The sequence below is a fragment of the Pogona vitticeps genome, chromosome 5, assembly GCF_051106095.1.
Source record: "Pogona vitticeps strain Pit_001003342236 chromosome 5, PviZW2.1, whole genome shotgun sequence".
Taxonomy (NCBI): Eukaryota; Metazoa; Chordata; class Lepidosauria; order Squamata; family Agamidae; genus Pogona; species Pogona vitticeps.
The window spans coordinates 169,295,966-169,321,237 of record NC_135787.1 but is presented as its reverse complement, the minus strand read 5'-3'; the positions used below and the strand labels follow the sequence as shown (position 1 = coordinate 169,321,237).

The 25,272-nt window shown below is 41.3% G+C and overlaps 1 protein-coding gene across 4 annotated transcripts in view; it reads right to left on the bottom strand.

Annotated features, from left to right (window-relative positions):
- Positions 1-1,953: 1,953 nt before the first annotated feature.
- Positions 1,954-25,272, bottom strand: part of LARGE1 (LARGE xylosyl- and glucuronyltransferase 1) — a 421,577-nt gene continuing 398,258 nt past the window's right edge. For all 4 annotated transcript variants that reach the window (XM_020809629.3, XM_073000045.2, XM_073000044.2 and 1 more), the window contains 3 exons: positions 19,349-19,495; positions 11,780-11,975; positions 1,954-3,820 (listed from right to left, as the gene is read on the bottom strand). In XM_020809629.3, the coding sequence (XP_020665288.1) occupies positions 3,623-3,820; positions 11,780-11,975; positions 19,349-19,495 (541 nt within the window). In that variant the 3' untranslated portion in view covers positions 1,954-3,622. The remainder of the gene's footprint in view (positions 3,821-11,779; positions 11,976-19,348; positions 19,496-25,272) is intronic.

Genomic DNA, 25,272 nt, shown 5'->3' with positions numbered 1-25,272 from the left:
TTGATACCATGAAAGAGCAGCAGGGTGTGTGTGTGTGTGCCTCTGCCAAGGAGGTGGCAGAGAAGCGTCTGTTTCAAAGTGGGATAAATATGAGTGAAACTGAGCCATGTCCCAGTGACGTCTTTGTGCCATCCATCCAGGGCAAGGGGCCAAAAAAGATGGTGAAGAAGGCACTTTTCTCCCAAAGACTGTGCTGCTGTTTTTGGGCTGGGAAAGAGATTTGTGAAGAGAACCAGACATTGCCTTCCATATCCATACCATCCATCTCCATCATATTCAAGGAAGGATTTACCCCCAGCCACCAGAGTGGACTTCGGCTAGATGGGCAGTTTGTTTGCTTGTTTGTTTATCAAACAAACAAACAAATTACCAGCAAATCTCTCCTGGGCAAAGCAGCGTGGTTGTTGTTTGGGACTCCCCTTCACATGCATACACATCTGACATGGAGGAGGAAGAGATTGAGGGGATCAAGGTGGACGCTATTTCAGAAACATGTGACACCATAATCACCCCCGCCCCTCTGCTGGACTCACTCCACCAGTTGCCAAGTTAGCAACTTTCCATCACATGCAGCAGAGGCTCATGAAGAAGGTCCAGCTAGTAGAGAGGGGTCACACAAAGCAGGAAACGAGCAATGGTCATAGCATCCCAAACAGCAGTACCAGCATTTGTATTCTATGAACTATTCTATAGTTCATGTTCCTCACTCCTGTAACCACAAAAGGTTTTGACTCTCTCTCTCTCTCTCTCTGTGTTTAAGGGGAATATGATGTCTATGTCGTATTCATATTGACTGAAATGGAGTTCTGGATATTTAGAAATTCTGAATTTTTAACGTTTTGAATGCCGAATTCAAAGGACTGTAATTCTGAATTCCAAATTTGAATTTCATATCTGAATGTTAATGCTTCTGCACATCTCTATCATATACTACAATTTAATCTCTGTTCTGAAGGGACAACATAGGGAAGTTAAATTAATTGATACAGTGTGTTGAAGAACTAAGCACCTGCAGACTTTATTTTTGGTGGCAGCTACTCATATACTGTAATTAGTTGAAACAATTACCCTGATCCTTATTTAAAGTGGCACATCTAAAAATACCCATCAGTTCAAGAATCTAGTTTGGAACACTAAACTGTCCTTCAGCAACATACATGTCACACTCCATTGCAACAGCAGATTTGTACTTCTGTTTTCAGTGAACCATGTTTTATCATTATTACTGAACCTCAAACTATGATTGGTCTTAACTATAATATAAGGCAGATGCAGGTAGCTTGGGCCCTCCAACTATTTTGTAGTCTATAATGCCTATCAGTTTTAGCCATCTTAGCTAGTGATGTGTGATAATTGGAGTTACCATTGAGAAACACCTTGAGGGCCTAATCCTGGTTTAAGGAAACAAAACAGGATCATAAGGCACAAACTGGGGATTGTTTTCTTTGCTAAGCTATAGTTAAGACTAAGAACAGTTTGTTTAGTTTCAGACATAGTCAGGTACAGTGAGTTAAAAAACAGAAGCAAAAGGTACTGATTTGCCCGTACCTGTAAGAGTAGAGTGAGCACTCAGATTTAAGGCTCATGCACCACATTTTACACATGATGTCTGAAAAAGGACAATATTACCTACCGAGAAACCATGTGGATAATGCACAATAGCCAAAATAAAGAACTATTAATTATATCTGAAGGCAAAGCCTTGCTCTTACACCTGACCAGTGGCTACAATATTATAGTTAAGATCAATCATAGTTTGACGTTCAGTAGTTCATGCCATTCACCAGTCTGCAGATGACTAGCTGGATCCCTTACATCTGAGATGTAAGTCTCTCAAATTGGGAATTTTTCTAGAGTTCTTGATTTGGAGCTACATCTTTGTTTTCCTTAATGTATTCCTTGCTGATCATCTTATGGTGGATTAACTCCAAGAAAACATCACACTCCAAGTGCTTCCATTGTCCAGGGAAGGAAGAGAGACATATTTCTCATTTATTCAAATTCTTCTCTCTCAGTAACATTGCAACCAAGTACAAGTAGCCCCAAATAAGGGTAGTGCATTAAACCTCATCTTCTCCATCCATGTAAACACAACATTAATACTGAAGAAATAAAGAAAATAATAAAACATCCAGTGTCTGGTTGGGTGGATGTGTCTGTTGCTTGTTCACATTCCTCAGCTACACTTGTCATATATTCCGACCTGTTGCAGTGGCTGTCAATTAAACCCCGCTAGAGATACCTGAACAAACCCATGTCCAAACAAACATCACCAAGATCCCTGCAAACATTATCTTCTCCCCCACTTCCATGGGAAGTTTGTTATAACTTCCTTTTAATTTTCTTTTAATTTTGTTCCTTCTGTTACAACAAACTCCTTTACTGGAGTACTTTCTCAAGCATTTGTAGCACCTTGTGGCTACTGAGTCCTAACGGTCACATTTCAGACACCCTACTTGGTGCTGGTGTCTGCTTGCACACAAATGTGCAGGGTCTTTTAAAAAAATCAGGCAGGTGTGCAACAGAAGAGCCCATGGACTGCAATTCACCCCTTGCTAAAATTGACCAATCTGTGTCCGTCCGTCCGTCCGTCCGTCCGTCCGTCCGTCCGTCCGTCCGTCCGTCCGTCCGTCCTTCCTTCCTTCCTTTCTTCCTTCCTTCCTTCCTTCCTTCCTTCCTTCCTTCCTCTCTCTCTCTATCTTAAATAATTGGTAGAATTCAAATCTGGCCACTTGTTTCAGTGGAGATACATGGACAAACCCTTCTCAACTGGGAACAGAGCTTACGCTAGCAGTCCCTTCCCAAAACACTAAAAGCACAGATCTTCTTGGGTGAATGGCTGAGCTAGGAATGAACATGAAACGCAAAAGGGTGTAATTTAGATTAAAGAAAGAAAGGGGCATGGTCAAAGCCGGTGGCAGTGGTGGGGCATTGGAGAAGAGTCCATCTTTGCAGCATTAGAGAAATGAGCATGTGAAATGCCACAGAAATGCTGACACAGTAATACAGTGACTGTTTCCATAGATAATTTTCCAGAAATCACATTTATTAGATACAGTTCCTCTTCCTCTGACTAGGGAAATCTGATTCATCCTGCTTTACAGTGTTCTTCTCTGGCAGACAACAGCCAGACAACATCTGTTTTACGATGCAAATTCCCTTTTGGGAGAAGTAGCCCCCACCCTGTTAATTCACAGGACTGTGACCTGAAGATCTTCCTTTACATATATATTTTTTTAAAAATGTGGAATTATTAAATAGCAACATGAAAGCCTATATTCCAAAGAAGATCTGTTTTTTGCTGTGCATTTGTAAGAACAAATATGCACTCCCCACAGTTCCAACCACCCTGTGTGCTGCCAATGGATGTGGGCACGGCTTCCCTTGACCCATGTATTCACACCTTGTGGGCAATAAAACCAAAGGCCTGAGGGTGGTGGGCGAGTGGCGGCTTCTGAGCGTAAGTCCAGAGACATCTTGTTCCAAATCTCTACTGTTAGAACTGCTTGATGTGGTTTTAAAAAACAAAAACAAAGGTGTCTCTCAGTTCCAGGCTAAAGGACTGGGGGTGCACACATGAAATGGCTCCTCCTTTCAAGTCTGTTTTCCAGTCCTTGTTGTGCTAGCTGTTGTTCTCGGCCGTGAGATATTTTAGTGCTGCAAAGCCATAGCGGCGCGACATATCCTGCTGGAACTCTTCCTTGAGGGTTTTGAGACAGATACGATATTGCTTGTTGGAGCGGAATTTGGTGATGTCAAAGCTGGGAGCATGCGGCATGTGGATCATGTAAGCATTCGGCAGTACTGTGAATTCATACTCCTGAGGAAGAGAGGCACATGTTAAACACGGGCAACATAGCAGTGGCTACTGAAATCACCTTATTCCCTCCCTCCCCACTTTCTTGTATGTCTCTGCATGCAAGCACTTGGACACTTTTGCAATTGTTGCAGATAACAGTCTGGTGTCCCAATTGGGGTTTGCAAACTGAGAGTTAAATTACACTGCAGATAACTCATTGTTAAAAAAGTGGAACTTCAATGTGAATTGCATGTGATTCTCAGTGGGAAATCTTTCTCACCTTCTGTAGGTTGCAAATTAGCTCATTTTGTTGACTAGTCTTCAAGATAAAAAAATGTTTGCAAATCAGATTGCGCAGACATTAATATGTGTCTGAATCATGTATCTGACATGCTATTGTGAATCCAGTATAATAGCAGGCTTTCTGTAACATATACAGTGGAACCTCTACTTACGAACGTCCCTAGGTAAAGGTAAAGGTTCCCCTTGACAATTTTTGTCCATTCGTGTTCGACTCTGGGGGGCGGTGCTCATCCCCGTTTCCAAGCCACAGAGCCAGCGCTTTGTCCGAAGACAATCTTCCGTGGTTACATGGCTAGTGCGACTTAGACACGGAACGCTGTTACCTTCCCACCAAGGTGGTCCCTATTGATCTACTTGCATTTGCATGCTTTCGAACCGCTAGGTTGGTGGGAGCTGGGATGAGCGACGGGCGCTTACTCCGTCGCGTGAATTCGACCTTACGACTGCTGGTATTCTGACCCTGCAGCACAGGCTTCTGAGGTTTAGCCCGCAGCGCTACCACGTCCCTTACTACGAACGTCCCTACCTACGAACAATCCAACTTATGAACAGCTCCGTTCACAAAATTTTGCTTCTACTTGCAAACGGAGCTTCAAGATAGGAATTAAAAAAAGGCAGGGGAAAAGGGTGGGAAATTTTAATTTGCTAACCGTTGGTGGCGAAGAGGCGTTCACCTCAACGTTTAGGAAAAGGGAGGCTCAGCCTCCCAGGGGTCCCTCACTGTTGCAATTGCCACCTTCGGAGGCCTCCCGGGGGTCCCCCGCTGCCGTGATTGCCACAATTAGAGACCTTCCGGGGGTTCCCCGCCGTCGCAATTGCCACCTTCAGAGGCCTCACAGGGCTTCCCCACCCCAATGCAGGCTTTCCCAGGGTTGACTGGGCCTACCAGGGGAAGCCCTGGTCTACTAGGGCTTCCCCTAGTTGGCCTGGTCTACCAGGGCTTCCCCTGGTAGGCCCGGCATACCCCGGGAAAACCTGCATTGGGGTGGGGAAGCCCCGGGAGGCTTCCAAAGGTGGCGATCGTGACAGCGGGGGACCCCCAGGAGGTCTCTGATGGTGATGATTGTGGCGACGGGGGACCCCCGGGAGGTTTCGAACAGGTAAGGTGCTCCTTTTTTAAAAAAAGTTATTCTGGGTGGGTTTTGGAGGATAGGTTTGGGCTGGGGGGGTTATGTTCCTGTATTCTTGTTTTTCTGTCTGTATGTTTATGTTTTTTTGCAGTCCCAGCATGGGACTTTGCAGTCCCCGCATGGATTAATCTGTTTCTTCGGCCGGAACAGATTAATCGGTTTGCAGTGCATTCCTATGGGAAATGGAGCTTCTACTTACTAACGTTTCAACTAACGAACATCTTCTGGGACGGATTAAGTTCATAACTAGAAGTTCCACTGTAATTTGGACCTCTGGGGGACATTCCATCTCCAGCAGGAATCCTTTCCTCCTTTGCTGGGTTTTGGTTATCAGCAGAGGTAAGAGTCATGTCTTTGCTGGATCCTTGCCCTTTCTGCCTCATGGAAAAACCAAGGGGAAGTGGAACAACCCTACAGCGAGTCTCCAGTATTCATTTCTGCAGGTACTGGAGTATGTGATGGCGTCGCAGTTCCTGGGAATCCTAGATCACATGGATTATCTGGATATGTTTTGATCTGGCATCAGGCCTGGTTATGCAGTGGAGATAGCTTTGGTTGCCTTCGTGTATGCTGTGTGCTGGGAACTAAGTAGGGAAGAGCAACTCTGTTGGTTCTACTGGACCTTTCAGCATCACCGGAAACTACTGATAGCAATATGTTTCTGGGTTGCCTGTCTGAGGTGGGACTTGGAGCATTCTTTTGCTATGAGTCTTGCCCTCCCTGGAGGGCTGTGCTAGGAAACCCCTGTTCAATGGCACTGGCCTGTGGCATTCCTCAGAGTTCTGATCTGCTACCTGTGGCACTTAACATATATATGGAAGTTGAGATTGTTTGGGGTTTTGGGCCTTAGTGCCACCAGTAGGTTGAGGACACCCAGCTCTACCACTCCTTTACAAGGAAGCTGTTTTGATTCTTTAAAAAAAGAGTCTGGTACCAATATTGGACTGGATGGTGGCACATAAACTGAAGCTTAAACTAGACAAAACAGAGGAGCTCCTGGTCAACCAACAGGCAGATCAGGGATATGAACTGATCCTGAATGGGGTTACACATCCCTGAAAGCTAAGGTTCTCAATTTGTGCAGTTTTACTTCCTCAATTCAACCCTAAGCCTAGGTGCCCTGATTTCAGTGATCACTGGGAGTACATTTGCACTAATCAAAACTAGTGTGCCAGCTCTGCCCATTGTTGTCGACATCTGACTTGGCTACAGTGGTACATGCCATAGTTACATCCTGCTATGATTACTGTAATGTGCTCTAATGCAGCCGCCTCTGAGGACTGGTTCAAAGTGCTGCAGCTGCAGCCAGACTGTTGACCAGGGTTGTTTAAAGGAAATCATTTAATTTTCCTGCTACAACAGTTTCACGAGCAACTAGATTGTATCCGGCCTCAGTTCAAAGTGCTGGTTGTGACCTATAAAGCCTCATATGACTTAGGTCCAAGCTGCCTGAAGGACTGTTTCTTCCCATATGAACCCGTCCTGGTTCTAAAATCTTCCTCTTGGTCCCATGGTCCCCACAGGCGTGTCTGATGAGAAAACAAAAGAGGGTTTTATGGGTGGCTGTTTCCAGACTGCAGAGATCCCTTCCATGAGAGGCTAAGTTGGCTAGGCTTCTGCATTACTTCTCTCCACAGGCAGAGATATTTTTTTTTACAGGCAGGCCTTTGGTAACTGAATGAGCTGCAGGAAAAAGTGAGCTAGGAATTATGCACTTTTCTCTCTGATCTGTTTCTATAATTGGCTTATTGCAGTGGTATCTGTCTGCATTGCATCTAATATTGCACTTCAGTGTTGTAACTGACTGTTAGTTACATTGGTTTTTGAAAATAATTTCGTAAGCCCTTGCTTATAAAGTAGGAATATAGCTAAAGGAGATCCTAGGAACAGGATTTCTGTGATTGAATACTCTCTCTGCTCTAACTAGCCAGTATTCTCATTTAATAAAAACGTTAGGTGCAAATGCTGGCTGTAATGGTTTGCATTAACCAAGTACACAGAACCATAATCAGGGCAGACGAAAGGAAGGGAAGATTTGATCTGAGAGCCTAAAGAAAGGAGGGACAGAAGGTGCATTCGAAAGATTAATTCTTGATTTGCAATTCATACTTTGTACAGAATCAGTATCATCCCTGCACTGCACCTGTATATTTTATAGGGCAACTGGAAGCATAATTTGTGAGAATTCCAAACCCAGGATCCTCAAACCAAACTGAGTTCTCTCCCATTTTTTTCCCGGTTTTGATGTTGCACTTGGTGGCAGCACATATCAGAGATACATCCAAATACATGGGGCATTAAATCTGGGGGATTTTGCCATCACTAAAGAATGACAGTTGAAATGCTGTTCATCTCACCCTGGGCTGCTATTTCAAAGAATTATGGCTTTGTAACCCGGGGCCACCTGAGCCTGTCTTAAGTAGCTCTTCTCTGAGCAAGCTGTAGCTCCATGTTAATCACTCTGAATTTATTACAGGGCCTCAGTGAAAGGACAGGCATCTGAAAGCACTTGGAAGCTGCATTTACATCAAGTATACCAGGCTCTTAGTAAAGAGGGCACAGACAGACAAATGCAGAAGACTAGCAAAACATTACAAAATTCGGGGGGGGTGGGGGAGATAGTAATTGTTATTTATTATACAGTTGCAGGGGGTGAAGGGCCCATGTAATCCATGTTTCATCAATTTCCATTTGTTCTATTCCTGTGACCCTAGGATTATTGTTGATCACCAAAATTTATTTTTTGCAGTGCCGAAGCCCCCATTTAAAATGTGCCTCTGCTTGCTCTTTCTGTATCACACACAATCAGAGGTTTATATAGAGAGTATGCTTCTGTGGCATTTGGTGTGGACACTCGGAATGACAAAAGCGATTCTGTATGCATCTATCTAACTCATGTCCAATTTTCTTTAATGATAACTTTATGATATACGAGTATCTTACTTTACAGCAGTGGAATCAACCAGATCAGCCAGATGATATTAGAGATGGTACCCTAGAAACCCTTGTCAATTGTCTCTCATCATAAGGCTCTTCCCTGCCCATTGCAAGGTGAAGCATGCTTATTTTGTGCGGATGCTAGAACTGCTGAACCTTTGCTTCCCTAAAAGTAGCTGGAAATAGAGGTGGGATCATAGAAAATTGGGTACACTGCCATATTATCTGGCTGTGTTTACCTCTGTGGCCAAGAGTTTTTATAATTTTTAGTCAGGTGGTGGTCAGCAAAGATCCACTGCAACTGTAATTAGAAGCTTCCTCCTTGAAACCTCTGCTTATAGCTTCTCAATCACTTCACCTTTAATTAAGCTGTCACTATTCTCTTTCTGAATAAACATGAGGTACCAGTTTTCTTTCGTTTTTCTTTTCTAGTTGCAAAACAGCAATACTGCATTAAAGAACTAAACTCTCACACTGAGACCAGACTTGTGATCCCCTCCCTAGAGCAGCAAGAGGAAGTAATTAAAAAGCAATGAGTTGGGAGGGGGGTTCATTACAGATACAGCACTGCATGGAACAGGAAGCGAGTATGGACAAGAGGTGCTTGTAGTGAAAAGGCACTCTGTAAAAGCTCTAGAAATGCCATAGCAGGACATACTATAAAGCATATGGTAACATGACCAAAAAAAAAAAGCAGTGCAGCAGGTTAGTTCCAGTGTGTTCTACAAAAAGTGAGTGGGTGAAGAATGGGAATGCCGGGTCCTGTGGTTATCCTGCAAGTAACTGATCTTGCTAGTAAATCACTCCCGTATGGACATTTTAAATTCATCTGCTATTTTAGATCTCCACGTCTTTTTTTTTTAAATCCACAATTCAGTCTGGAACACATGTTTTTCATGAATAAGGTCCCAAGTTCTGTCACTGCTATCTCCTACCTGAAACCTAGAACATTAGCACCTGTCCATAAAGAATGGAGAATATATGGTTGTCTAGATGTTGCTGGACTGCAATACCACTCAACCCTAGCAAAGAACAGCCAAAGGTGAGTAACTGTCCAACAATATCTGAAAGACTACCCAGTCCCCTGGGCAGAAAATACTGAACTCAGTGGACCAGTCCTCTGACTTGGTATAAAGCAGATCCTCATTTCCTAGTGCCTCTCTTAATCTCCTTGGAATATGGACTGAAGTTGGGCTGTGACCTCACAAAAAGCCTACAGAGGTGCAGTGATTAAGTTTGTGGCACGCTCTCAGTACCCCAGCTATCCCGCAAAACATCAACAAAACATATCAACAGGAAGGTGAATGTTGACAGCTTGGGTCATGTAAAATCTTGAGTGTTTGATAGTAGACTGGTTGGCAAATTACAGGACTTTATGGATTTAAAGATTGTGGGAAGAGATGACATATTTACAGGCTTGATCAAAAATGTCCTTCTCAGAGAATAACAGTCACTCAGGCTGGCAGAGGTTTGAAATGGTTGTAAAATAGTAAATGGGAGGGAAATAAAATACATCATAAAACCAGGCCTGGAGTTTAAGGAGTTCAGAGTGACTGCATGGCCAATGGCAGTGTGAGCAAAGAAAGACATTTGTCCACATGTACTGGTTGCTGGAGAAGTGGGCCACCTCTCCTGATCACACCCATTCTTTGAGTTTTAAATATTGGTTGTAGGAGCCTTAAAAGACACTGATAAAACAAGCTCGGCTCATGAGATTCAAGAGCCATAAGGAGATGGGGGCGCTTGAAAGCATTCCTTAGAGGCCAGTGGACATCCTAGACTATTGGAATGAAGACCCTCAGCCAAAATTTAAAAAGAACATTATAAAAATCTCATGAAGTGGCAACAATAAAAATGCAAAATTTGAAAAATTTCAGTCAAACATATTATACATATCCATATGAGAGCACATAAGTGCCGAAAAAGACCTCTGTAGTCACTTCCCTTTATAATGACATTGTGCACTTTTCCTTAAATTGCACCCTATCTATCAGTGAGGTTTGATGGGGGGAAAAGTAGACCCTAGGGGGATAAGAAGGGTTTGCAATGCCATGCCACCCATTAGCTGCTCCTTTTCTGTCTGTCTATATGACTTTCTTGATGACCTAACTTTTCTATGACACATTGTTGAGCAGTGTGAACTGGTTTTCCACTTGACTGGACTTGTGAACTTCAAGAAAAAAGAACTGCTATGAAATCCTCTTGCCCTTTCATAATGTCTCCCAGCTTCTTCTGATTAATGTTTTGCTCAGAGAGGAGCTCCCTTTTAACTAATTTTGTCATAGAAAGACCTCCCTCCCCTCCCCATTGTTTCAACCTTCTTTTAGGAGATATGGAAGAGGAGGCAAAAGCATTTCCTTTCTTTTAAATGGGTAAATGCTCTTTTAAAGGGAGGTGGTGTGGAGTATGTGATCCAGATCCAACTCTCTTGGCAAACTGTTTTGCTCAGAGAGGTGACGCTGCTGTCTGTCTCCTCATGCTTGTTACGTCTAGGAGGAAGGAATGATTACACTGTACAGTATTTGACACTTTTTTGTGTGGCATGTATTTATGTTTGATGGAAGATTACTCCCCTCTTCTGTAATAAGAAATCTCTTCCCAAAATCAACCCCCCCACAACAATTCAGGAGAGCATAATTTTTAAATAGTGAAGAGCCATGTTGTATAATCAGCAGTTGTGTTTTCGTCCCCCCCCCTCTTTTTCATATGGGGTCGAAAGCTCCATGTAAGCTTCCCACATATGCTAAATCAGATCATGAAGAAGAGTTATAACTAGCAGTCTGAGTATTGAGCAATCTGTAACCATTCAATTTGTAATTTAGAAAGGAACTGAGGTAGGAAGACTTTTGGCTATATCTGAACACAACATCTATGAGCATAACTGTAACGGGCAGACGTAACATCACATGTCCATCACAGCTGGGCAGTGAGTCATCAGCCTATGGTGTGACGAAGGGTGGAATTTAAGGGGAGGAGCTAGTATAAAAAGGGGGGTGAAGAGTGTGTGAGGAGAGATTGGAGATTAGAGTCTAAGCTGAGAGTTGAAAGTGATTGTTAATTATAGTGAGTGAGGTAGCCTGTCAGTGAGAAATAGTCTGTGTGAGCCAGTGATTTAAGAACAGTGATTGACTAATTGATTCTTTACCAGTGATTCACTATTTTTATTTACTGTAATCAATAAACCAGTTTTTGTTTTTCAAAGTTACACTTGTCCTTCGCTTGATTTTCAAGGATAAGTTGGTGGCAGCAGATTTTATAGTAAAGTAGCAACTACTCTGTGAAGTGTGAGGGTGGCTGTTACAGTAACTACATTAGGTCTAGCATCCCACAGAAACAAGCATTAAGGAGAGATGGCTAATATATTGCCAGTCAGTAGAAATGATTAATTATATTTTAGTTTTGACAGCTTAGGTGATACACACAACTCTTCCTTTTATTTCCAAGGAATCCACAGCTGGTTTGTTTTCTCCTGGATCCTTCTACTGACCCATGGCGATCCAACATGAAGGGGCAAGCCTCTTTTAAATTCACTACATCTACACAGGATACAGATTTTCAGAATATCACCGGTTAGAGAAATAGCACAACTAAAACTTCTTTTCTTCCTCACCTGCGCATCCAGTTCCATGATGTGGGCAACTTTATTCCAGCCAAATCCAACAAATCTTCGGTCATACTCTGGGCAGTCCCGCCTTACCACGACATATGGCTCAAAGTCTGCTTCCCACTCAACTCGATATGGCGTGGTAGCTGTTCGCCATTTAGCGAAGTTTGTTGGCGCATGCCCTTTTGTCCAGACATGATACCTTGAATAGACAAGAAAACCCATTGGCTGAAAAACCATTGACCTAGAGCAAATCTTGCAAGCCACCTGACAAACTGATCAGTGATCACTACTGGAATACCAGAAAACATAGCTTATATGGAATTTTGGAGACCATATAGGACGGAGTCTGTGTTTTTCTATAATTATAGTTGGTAGTCTTAATTTTACAGCCAGTGTTTAATTGCAAAAGGACACACACACACACACACACACACACACACACACACACACACACACACACACACACACACACACACACACACACACACACACACACACACACACACACACACACACACACACACACACACACACACACACACACACACAAATTGCATCACTGGACTGTGATATTTCATTCTGGTTTAGAAAAAGTGCCAGTGCTGGAAAGCACATATGAGATGTTGGCATGCAGATAAATCTCCTGGAAATAAGCTTAGACTGAATTTCCAGTGGTGATAATAGCTTATTATTTTAAATTCTGCAGCTTGTTTTCAAAGCATGCAGAATTCCAAAGAGGTGCTCCTTTGTTTTTGCTGCTGCAAGTCAGATCAATAAATGCATTAAATAAAAGCCTAGACAGATACTTTCAGTGCCATCACAGCTATCATTTTGTTGCCATGTGGCATCTACACAATTCCATCTGAGACAATCAATTAAATTTCTAGGAAAGCATCCTTTTATATTTTGTTAATCTCATTCATGTCACAGCAAGGCCTATCCAAGCATAAGTTGAGCTCACCCTATTAAAACAACAATCAATATTTTTCTCTTGCATTTATGGTCTTTACGCCTTTCCAGAAATCACTGACGTGGGCTCTCGCCACACATCTCATTGATTCAAAGAAATAGTTAAATCACAGGTAACATGTATTGCAGTGTTTTCAAATGTCCACTAGGAATAAACACAGGAATTAAGTAGATGTGTTGCAGCATTTGGACTTAGAAGTCCTGAGACAGAACCTTAATTCATCTATGGACATGCTGGAAATGTTCGACTCAAAATGGGGAACTTACTTACTTACTTACTACTTTCATTTATATGCCATTCTTCTCTCCAAAGAGACCCAGCCCAGTACACAGCACAAGAATAATTCACATAATAAACACAAGAATAAAATTCTCCTTATAAATGATAAAATGCAATAGAACCTAGCAACAACATAAACAGTTTTATCTTCTATATGTTAACATATGAATGTCACATAAGGGGTGGAAATAGTAGTTCCTATCTGCTGGCTGATATCTACCATGTGCCACAAATGTTGTGAGGGAAAACATACAAAATACTTGCATTAGTACTTAGAAACACAGAAGGAAATTACTTTCCATGGAATACATGAAGTGTCATACTTTTCTCTATTGTGATTCCTCATCTGTACAAAGCTTCCAGTGAGAGTGTGATTCAGTTGCAGAACCTCTGTGATACAGCAAACTGTAGTTTAAAATAAAATATTGCTTTCTGTGGTTCTTTTAACAATTGGTCATCATTCTGTGCTCTCTCTCTCTCTGTGTCTATGTGTACGTATGAACGTACTGTATGTACGCACGTACATGTGCATTCTTGCATCTTAAAGAGAAAGCACATGTGTTTTCTGCAAATAGTTTACAGAGTTACAGAGTCCTTGATGAGAAAAAAAAACTTGCTCCCAGCTTGTTGTGAACAAATCTTACAGACCTGACATTGTACTTTGTAAATGTTGGGATAAATAGGAAATTTGGATCTGGGGGTGGTAACATGAGAGACTGTCAAATGGCTGTTTCTATAATTGTATATGATATCATGTTAGCTTGTGAACTTGAGACTGGTTGTTTATATGCCTTAGAAATCTGATTTCAATGTTTTGATGGGGATCTTAATACCAAATGATACGTATCAGATAAGTAACAAGATTGTGACCTAGTTGATTTCTTTTTATCTCTCTGTCATTTCTGAGGTGAAGGAGACTTCAGTTTTGATTTTGTTTGGTAGCGTTTTCTTTTGTGAGATGGGCTTCTCTCATCTTGAAGGGATCTTTCCTTCATATGTGGTTTACTTTCCCTATATGACATTGAAGAAGGCCAGCCCATGTATTTGAACATGTTAGGTGGTGGTCAGAAAAATGGAGTGAAATACAGATCTGTACGATATTGGGAGTCCACTGAAGCGGATCTAGATTGACTTTCACCTCTATACTGCAATGATCAGCCATGTGATGTTCATCTCAATCATGTCCTCAATCTTTAATCTGTTCTCCTTGGTGTATCATGGAGGAAGTGTTAGATCTCATGCAGGAGAAGTTCCTGGTGTTGGGAGCTTCAGTGATGACAGTAACTATTGAGAACAAGACAATGGGGAAGAAATACTTTGTACAGATGGGCTGTGCAGCTCTCCATCTGAATAGGAACCAACATTTTGATCTTCTTTTTAGTTTATTGTAGATTTTACTGTCTGTAATACCATTGCTGACTAGACTTAGGTGATAAAGGTTTGTCCTTCTTTCTAGCCTTTTTTAGTTTTTCTGTGTCGATGCCTGTTTAACGCTTTGATTTTTTTACTGTGAGAGTCTATGTTTGTTGTTGACTTTGAGGTCATGTTTGAAGTTGATGGAATGACATCATCTTTTGATATTGTCTATTTTTGAGTTGGCAATTTTTTAGGTGGAAGTTCCATTATATACATATTGCTTTTCAGTGACTTGTTTTGGTGTTGACTGCCTGGCCATGTTTATTTATTTATATTTATTTATTTACAATATTTTTTAGCCGCACCATTGCCAATGGCTTCTGGGCGGCGTACAACATTAAAACCTAAAAACATTAAAAACATTTTAAGAAACAGTATAAAATACCATATATTAAAATATTTCTTAAAACAATTAAAACATTAAAAGTAATTAATTAAAATGCTGGTTGTTATTTAAAGAATCTGTTCCTTTTAAGGATTTTTCCCAAAGAATTATTATTATTATTATTTATTTATTTAATTTATATCCCGCCTATCTAGTCGTGGTGGACTACTCTAGGCGGCCAAGAAACAATCTTAAATGGGATTGTCAGTTTTTCAAAGTCAGTTTAGTAAATCCTCTGCAGATAACACAATTTTTAACTAAATAAACTTCTCCTAAGCACAATAAACCTTGGTCCTGTCCATCTCATTTTGCTCCACAGCCAGAACAGTATTTCATTAAAACAGGCTGCTTTGTTGATGACGTTCACAGTAGCAAAGATGGTTATATTTACATTGGGTTTCAGAGCCTAAATGCCTCAGTGGCTCCTTTAGAAGAGCAAAGCTGGCTAGGCCAATTTCTTCTGCAGACGGGGAGGTAGTCAGAAGCTTTTTAATGTAACACTCTTGATACAAAATCCAGAATAAAGTCATATATTTCTGTACTCAAAATATCTAGGCAATCACTAGATTTGCTGTGGGGTGGGGGTGGGTGGGACAAAAAAAGAACCTGAAATGAGGAACTACTTTATATTTCTCAGCTGCCTAAAGGCAGGAAAGGTCACAATTTTGGGAAATAGGTGACAAAAGCAATTTCACTGAGAGAAAGATTGCAATCTAGTACTCAGTAAGAGGGTTCAGGATGCTAAAGGCATGATCAGCAATCACTGTCACAGAAGCCTTCCCCCATCAACTGGTTCTCAATGGTTACTAAAAACTTATTAAACCACCCCCCAGGAAAAACAGAAACTCTTGGCTGGCAGTGGAGGGAAGGGCTACCGACTGCTTGGTAGAATAAGATGGGCCACGTAAACTGTGCAAAGACTTACCTGTGTAAATATGATGATCACCCAGAAAAAGGGAAAAGCTTACTAGGTAAAATAAATTCCCTAGACAATGAAAATTTTGATTCATGGTGGATCATATAAGTGAGGCTGATACTCAGAAGTTTTATTTCCTAATAGATTTTTTTTTAAGCTAGGAAGGAAGCTGTTACTTTCCTAATTAAAAACTCTTTATAATTATTACATAATTGAGAAAAACAGAAATTGTATTTTTGGCTCCTGCTGTTTCCTTTTGTAGAAACATGTCATTTTCCACCTCAGCACCATTCAATCTGTCCTCATTATTTGCTTGAAAATAAAGCAGATGGGAAGAGTGCGCCAAGCCCCGAACCCTCAGTCATTTCAGCAAGGCTTGAAAAACCCATACAGTTCAAGATGAACATTGCACACAATGTCAGATTGTGTGCAGTTTTCTAATAAAATAAATTCCTGGGGTTATCTCTTGTTGGAAACTAAGTGCTAACAATAATCACAACAGTGGTCAATAATCACAACAGTGAGGGACAATATATAGAAAGAGAACCAGGTAGTCCTTCAGATACAGTATTATCCTTCCTGTCTAAATGCAGCAGACTGCACATTTATGACTTAATTGGTTCCCCAACAATGGTCATAAAGTGAGGCAATGCACACTGAATCCTGCTTTCCCATTGGGGTCAACATTAAAACGGGTTTGGCCCTGGAACAATTCTCAAGGCTCATTTCCACCCTTTTTTCCTGTCTGTTCTCCCCCACTGTCTTCCATCATCTTCCTTGCTCTTAGTGACCCCCACCTTCTGCTAGCAAAGCAAAGCACGCTGCTTATATATCGCCCCACAGTTCTTAAAGCACCCTCTGGGCAGTTCACACTTGAATTATGCAGGCTACACATTGCCCTCTGCCCAGCATGTCCTAACAGTTCTATCCTCACACAATGATACTCCAGGTTCAAAATGTCTTGATTATATGAGTGAAATAATGCAACAAAGTACATGACGTATTGTTTGGACATATATTTTTGTTATTTTGCTTGTGTAGATGAGAATATGTGCTGTTGTTGTTTCAACTTCTATACTGTCCCACAGTACTACAGCACTCTGTGCAGTTCACTGCACAATCACACAAACAATTACTTGCTCCCAGTGAGCTGGGTATTCATTTTACCAACCTTGGATGGATAGACGGCTGGGTCAATCTTGAGCTGGCTACCTTTTCGGCAGATTGTGAGTAGAGGCTTGACTGCAATACTGCAGTTTAACTGCTGCACTATGGGCCTCTTAAAGTCGCAACAGTGGCATGCCTTTATCCACATTGCTGCCTTTTGCAAACATTCATAGTTGACATTACAGTATGTTGAATCTGACCAACTAATCTGAAGAAAGAAATGTTTGTACAGGCAATATAGATGCAAAATATAGTGTACTGAAGATGGAGTAAGATAAAAATCAGAATAAATGACTGAAGATTGCTAAAATGTCTGAACTTATTCAGAAGACTAGGGGAAAAAACCTTCTCTAGATTGGAAAGGAGAATTAACACTACTGAAGAAATGAATTCACTAACCAGCATAATTCAGTTCTAAGGCACCTGGTTTGTAGAGAGAATGGCTTGAGTTCATTCCCTAAGAACTCCCATTTGAAAAGGAGAACAAAAGACGAGACAGGACAAGCTTTTGAACAAGATCCAGAATAGACAATACTATTCTGAACTGACCAATATTCTGACATTGCATAAGGCAGTTTCTGCCTTTCAAATAACAGAGAAAAAGAAAATGTAAGAAATTGGTGTTTGGCATCGACAGGAGAAACTCAGATATTTAGCAGTATTTCTTTGCTGCTGCTTTCTCTGCTGGCCAAAAGTGGGAAGGTGCTGATCAAAATGAACTCAGGCTGGAGATTCATGATCCCACTTGTAGAATTGGCTCTAGGCTGCTGAAGGCTTTTAAGCTTTTATAATGCATGCCTTTATCTCCCTTGAAAGAAGCTGTAAAAGCCTGTCTGTCTGCGTTCACCCTGCAACAGTTAGTTCAATCATATTTTTTTCCCTGTCAATGCTGTAGGGTACCACAATATGGGTAGACCTCCCCTCTCCATTCCTAAGAGGTCATGAATGTTGTAGGTCTTGAATGCTTGCTTAGACAAGTGGCATAAAGAAGCAATAACAAAGATTTTCATGGCACCTTAAAGTCTAAGACTGAAATCCAATTGCCAGTCAACACTACCAGTTGAATTAAGGTCTAATAAATTTACTATATCACGAGCTTTCAGAGGCAGTCCCAAAACCAGCAAAATCAGGGAGCTGGACAGGGGACAGATTGTCTTCAGTGTGGAAGGGATTGTCACTCTCCACTTGGCCTTCTCAGCTACACGAGACGCTGTTCCAAGACCTCTATTCAGAGCTCATTACCATAGTCTCTCGAGACTGAAGGATGCCTACTGAGCTTTCAGGGATCATAGAATACTTCATTCAATGTTAAATGCCATCCAGAATATATCCAGGCATACAAATAATACCAAGTGTAGTGTAGTGGACAGAGTGATGAACTAAGACTCAGGAGGCCTGGGTTTGAATCTCATGGAAGCTCACTGGGGGTGTGAAAATGGTAAAACAATCCTAAAATTACTCTGAAACATGGCAAAAGTGTGAGAACAATATTGACTTATGAAGTGCCGTCCTCACTCCCAGCTGGTTCCATGATGCCATCCTATAGCTAAATCTGATCTGATGTCTCATGATAGCATGAGTTCTGCGTGGTTGAAGTCACTGTTGGAAAAGTGATCTACTGAAAAAGATGCCAAAGCTGCAACTGCAAACGAACAAGGTATGGATAAAGTGAGAAGATACAGTGCAAACAAACATCTTCTCCAAGGTATAACTTTTACCCCTAACAATGAAACAGATAATTGCTGCCACGGCCCTCATTTAAAGCAGATGGGTGGCAGATGCTAAAGCTCCTTAATCAGCAAAATTATTTTCCATGCAATCATTAACACTGGGAAACAATACCATTTTTATATTATCCAGGTAATAAGTTGGAGATAGGTTTCCAGTGTGTTGTGGTGGATAGAGTGGTGGAGTAGCACTCTGGAGAACAGGGTTTGAATCCCCACTCTGCCATAGAAACTGGCTGGGGGAATGGAACTGGTAAAACACTCCTTAAATATCTTACTTACTTCAAAACTCCTGTTGGGTCACTCTAAGTTGGATCTGACTTGATAGCACGTAACAAGAAGCTTAAGATAAATGCAAGGGTACTTTCAGGGCTTATTCTACAACTATTTAAAACTCCCTTGCTCTGGTAAACCAACCCAGCTTGGCAGGAAAAAGACAATTTTATAACTTCATCACTTTGTCTATAAATAGGGTGACTATTCAGAACTAGTTATCTCAATGAAATAGCATAAGACATTTTCCTGAGCTGACTTTTGATGGTTGAAGTTAAGCAATGGAGAGTGAGAACATATTTTCACAAACCTTCAACATTTAAACATTGTTTCTGTGTGCCTAAATCCACAACCATGTCTGCTTCTTCTCCATTCTGACATTCTAGGAACAGATGGGTGTAAAAGTGCTGAGAGAAAGCAGTAATGATGTATGCAGTACCTGAATGTGAAGAGGGTCCCCATATCCAACATAGACAACAGCTCTGCTTTTGACTTCGGAAAAGAAAGGCGATAGCGGAGGGTCTCAAAAGCAGGCACAATGAGAGCCTTTTTTGTATTGGCTAAGTCCAGCTGGACAACGGATTTCCTGGAAGAGAAAAATGAAGGAGTGCAGTCAGCAGGATTGCAAATTAGCTTTAAAATAAAAAGACTGGTAAAAGTTTAGCTGGTAGGGAATGGTAGGAGGCCCACGAAAACCAGGATGGGTGGATTGGTCAAATTCACTCTCTCCCACACTCACATTTAAAAAAATCTCATCTATCTGAATTGGAAGGAGACTGCAAATGTTGTTGAACTCTTTGACAAAAACAAGCTGAAGCTAAAATCCTAATTATGTCGCAGAAAGATCCTTTTCTAAATAGTCACTCACTATCTCTATTACAAATTCTTTTTTGTACAATGAATTATTTTGGTTGCTCGTTTTGAATTAAGAAGCAAGAAGCAGAAGTGACAGACAGTTCCTGCTCCTTATGGTTCACTTTTACGGCGAAACAGGAATTCTTATGCTTCCACTCCTCACGGGGAAGATACAAAACTGGGGTTCTAATATACTGCTTTTCCCAAAGAAACAGCCCTGTTAGTCTGTCTCAGCATGTTGGCAAAAGTAAAGTGCGTGGGGCGGGGAGAAAAGAAAGACAAACTATTGTAGCTTTTTAAACACTAACAATTTTAAGACTAATAGAAATAAAATGCACATCCTTTATATTTATAATGTAAAATGTGCCCCAATTATACGGTGAAAGCTTTGCCAGCCCCTACATAAAACAGGAGGCTGAACCCTGGAGACCTGGTGGAACGCAAGGCCATGATGGCCTGCTAGTCCTGGATCAAGAACCATTGCTTTGATCAGTCTGTGAGGGCCCTGTTTCCTATCAAGTTATGTTGCTGGTGGTGACAATACCAATGCTAAAGGTGTTGACACCTCAAACAAGTTCCTAGGAGGGGAACTCGGACGGAGCAAAAGAGCCCATGAGTGGACAACACTGACAGCCTTTCTTGTCTAATTTTCCAGGGATGATAAGGGACACAGAATATATGACACCAACCGCTGGAACTTAGACTTGCTGAAGCTACACTTGGGCAGAGACTAGTTTCCTGGTGCGTGATCAATATCACACAGGGGCTGGTTCCACTGGGCTTGAGGGAACAACTCAGGGCAATAATAATAATCTTAGAACTGCAGAGCTAGAAAGGACCCAATGGATCATCAAGGACAGCCCCTGTCAAGGAGGCACAGTGGGGAATCATGCTCTAAACCTCTGGCTCCACAGCTGGATACCTAAACCACTGAGCTATCCAGCAGTTCAGCTCCACAATTATCTGTACCTTACTTGTTCGGTTAATAAATCTCTGGGTTTTAAGCTACACACCACTGTAGCACGAACATACCTTCATGCCGACCCCTACAGGGCCCCTCAGTGTATACCTGCCCATGGGTGGTATGAAAATATTTTGGCTTTCTTTTCTTTTTCTCTTTTACTTTTGACAATATACTGCTGTTATATAGTAATTAAGTGTTGTTCCAAAGCAAACATTAGGAAAACTAAGATACTAATTTTGCCATTTTTTCTTTTAAGTACAAGTCTGTTCAGGAGGTTTGACATAAAGGAACATCTCCCATAAACATGCTCATCCTATATCAATTCCTGGTTTATTTCTTTAAGAAAGAATGAATAGCTTTCTTTCCAAGTCAGAAAGAATTCCTGGCCAAATGTTATTTAGTACATTTATAAAATCTGACTGAGCTGACACTTAATGCCTGGCTTTATACATTGTGAGATGGTTCCCTGCTGCTATACAGACTTTGAACTGAGCTCAGCTCTCTCCAGATCCCTTTAAGCTTCTGGCTCTGATTCTTTGCAAGTTCTACTGCTTATCCTTCAAAGAGTATAGGACTATTGGATGGAACAGCTGGATGTGAAATTGTCACACTTGGAAAAGGGATATTCCAGAGTTTGGAAGCAAACAGGGGTTGCCTTATCTCCATTTTGCTCTGTTCTTGAGCTTTTCTGGTTCTTTCAAAAGGTATGGGAGCAAAGTGCTTGACTGCTCTGATATTTTGTTCCACCCAACATGACAATTTCCATACCTTTAGTTGTAGAAACACAGGAAGCTGTTCCATAACAAGTCAAACAGCTGGACAGTGTGCTTATTCAGGGCTTCAGAGAGGAACCTTTCCTAGCTTCACCTGGAGATGCCAGGAATTGAACCTCATATCTTCTGAATGTGAGCTATGTTTTTTTTTTTATCTTTGAGCAATACTTCCTTCCTAGCAAGTCACCTAATTGGTGTCTGCTGATCTTTGCATAAGCAGATACAAGTTGCATGTCACACTGCAGATGAGATACTGCCCAAACTGATGCATTTCATGGGCAAAATCTGATTGTGTGGGGCATAAGGTGGATTGAGGTGCTGGAAATAATTAAAATCTTCCTATATAGGGACGTGGTGGTGCTACGGGCTAAACCGCAGAAGCCTCTGTGTTGCAAGGTCGGAAGACCAGCAGTTTGACAGCATGTAGAAAGCATGTAAAAATGTAAGTAGATAAATAGGTAACACCACAGTGGGAAGGCAACAGCATTCCATGTCTAATTTGTGCTGGCCACGTGACCACAGAAACTGTCTAAGGACAAATGCTGGCTCTATGGCTTGGAAACTGGGATGAGCACCGCCCCCTAGAGTTGGACATGACTGAACTAAATGTCAAGGGGAACCTTTACCTTTGCCTATACACGCCTTCCAAGGTTCCAAGGCTCTTTAGGGCTCCCTTTTGCCTCAGAGAAGCCTTTGGGGGTTTCAAAAATAGGTTTCAGGGGATGGGGAGACTTTAATATTCAAAGATTGGTGCTGGACCATTGCCACTGGGATTGTTACCATCAGTGGTGATTTTTGAATATTAAAAGCTTGCTCCACCCCCATTCTGAAGCTTCTTAGGACTTGCCCAAGGAGGTTTGGAAGCTGAAACAGGAGGATGCAGAGCTTTAAATTAATTTAAATGAATTATTTCCAGTACTCTTATCTGGTTTACACCAGCAGAACTAGCCCAACAAGATTTTGCCCATTATTGGATGGGTTAGTTTCAGATGGGAAACTGAATGATGCATACAAATAAAACTCCCTCTGTATACAAAAGGAACATATTTATAGGATCACATATCTTAATTTCCCCCTTGAAATGCTATTTGTTTGTTTATTTGTTTGTTTTACATAGAGACATATTGATATATGGAGCTTCCTTATACCAGGCTAAATCACTGCTCCTTTTTGGCTTGGACTAGTGATGCAAATCTTGTCCTCACAGATGTGGACAAAGAATGGAAACATTATTGGTAGCTAGGAATTTTCAGGTGATCCAAATTCAGTCTCACATTCATAAAGAGGAGGGGCAAGATCTGTTCTCAATCATAGAGTGCAGGACATGTAACAAGGGGCTCAAGCTACAGGAAGCCAGATTTAAGCTGAATATCAGGAAAAACTTAGTAACTGTTAGAGTAGTACAATAATGGAACCAATTACCTCAAGAGGTGATAAAATTAGACAACCATCTGTCAGATCTGCTTTATTTGGATTCCTGCATTGAGCAGGGGGTTGGACCCGATGGCCTTATAGACAGCTTCCATCCCAATTATTCTATGATTCGATGAGAACAATTTCCTATGTCCTTTCTCATGAGAAGCAAAATGGTATCCCCACAGGACACACAGGGCACTTGTCATGGTCTGTTAGGAGCACCAGGGTAACTGACAGACTCTCTCTTGCTCTGTCTGATGAATGGAGTAACAATGAGGAAAAGATCAATGAAGCATATAGTTATTTCTTTGCTCTCCCCTTTTTGGGATTCCTTCTTCATATTAGTAATTTAAATAAACACATTTATTTGCAAGATTGCTGGCATTTCAGACTGTAACTTTGCAGTCAATTAAGTACCACTAAAAACCAATGGAGCTTCCACCCAGGTAACTATCAAAATGATTGCAGCCATGCTTGGTAAGCTTAGTACTTTGATTGTTTTAGATGCCTGCTTTTTTATGACTATGTTTTAAACCATAGTGTTAGCTTCTCTGCTAACAGAAAAACAATTGTTTGCCTCCCTGCCTGTCTTTCTATCTAGTTAGGTCCTGGATTTCAAGATACAGTATGATTATAGATTATCCTTGGAATAAAGTTGCAAGAATTGTGATAATTAACTCATGTACTTCAAACTTTACCTGTATACCACCACATCTAGTTCCTTGTCTACAGTCTGATATTTCTTAGAACAAGAACTGCTAGATAGCTCAGTGGTTTAGGTTGGGAATTCGAACCCCCTGTGCCTCCTTGACAGAGGCTGGAGTCAATGATCCACAGGGTTCCTTTCAGCTCTGCAGTTCTAAGATTAAGATACTAGAAATTCTTAGTTAAGGCAGAGTCTTGGGGCTGGTGCAATAGACCTATGAGCTAGCTAACTTGCATAATGTGCACAGTAAACCTTTGTAAGCAATGTGAGCAAGTTGGTTGTTGTAGGTTTTTCGGGCTGTTTGGCTGTGTTCTGAAGGTTTTTTCCCCCTAATGTTTCACCAGTCTCTGTCTGGCGTCTTCAGAGGACAGGAGTTAGAACTCTTTCTGTGCTCTGGTGTAGTATAGTTGAGTATTTGTACCTGGGGGATCAGCTTTTTGTCCTTTTCAGGAGACTGGGTGATTATGGTAATCAGGGTGTATTTTGTTATGGGTGTATTGTGATAAGGGGTGGAGATCTCCCCCCCCCCCCTTATCACAACAATATCGGATCCTGGCTGTGAAGGCCTTCGAGAATACAATGTGAGCAAGTATTGCAAAAATTGGACATCTTCTTCCATAAATGGAAATCTTTAGATTTCCAACATATGTTGTTCATGGAGCAGTGACTCCAAGTTCTGTGAATATGCTTATCAAGTGACATACTGCCTCCACAGTAGGGTGACAGAACATGGCACATTCTCAGGGTGGAAAATCTCAGCAATAGGTTTTAAGAGCATTTCCTTTTTTTTTTTTTAAAAAGGGAGAGAGCGAGACAAGTAGTTCCTTCACATGTCAAACTGAGCTCTCTTTAATAAGATTAACTGCAATTATGTTCATGATACTGTGGACATCATCCAAAAAGAATATAGACAAGTAGCAAATTATCCCAAAGCCCAAGATCATGACCAGAGTGCTGTGACAATGAACCATACCCTAGGATTTGCTTTCACATCAACTTGGTGGAAAAGAACTGCCTGAATAAATCTTAAGTTATAGCGTGTTCATAATGCTTTTCAATCAAAGTTTTTTTCCCCTCAGGCTTTTCTATGTGGCTGTTCCATAAAATGAGATAACTCTTAGGAAACTTTTCCTGAAAAAGTTCTTGAAGAGTTTGCATTGAATTTCATTGTCAATGTGCAAAGGTTATGGAATTTATTAGCCTCCCATTATATATTTTGGATAGCTTTTCTCTTATTTCCTTTTTTCCTCTCCTGCCATCAGCTCTAATTGACCAGGCAACTGCTTCTAAATAGAAAGCTCTTTTATAGTCAGCCTCCTCCAGCTGCCAAGATTATTCAGTGTTTGTGACACTCTCAATGATTCCACCCACTGGGTTCATTTGCGCCTCCTCCTATAGGTTTGTCATCGAACTTGCTTGACTAGCAAAGTACTGAAGCAGGAAGAAGGTGCACGGAAGCCATTTGTGTCTCATTAAATGAGGTGGAGCTGAGTCAGTTAATCTGCTTTCATATCCATCTAATCTGTAGCCCATCAAACTCAAGTTTCCATACTGTAACAGCACGCTTCCTGGGTGTTATTTCTTTCATTAAAGCAGGAGTTAGAACACGATCCCCAAAATATGAGATTCTAAGAGTTTAGCATCCTAAT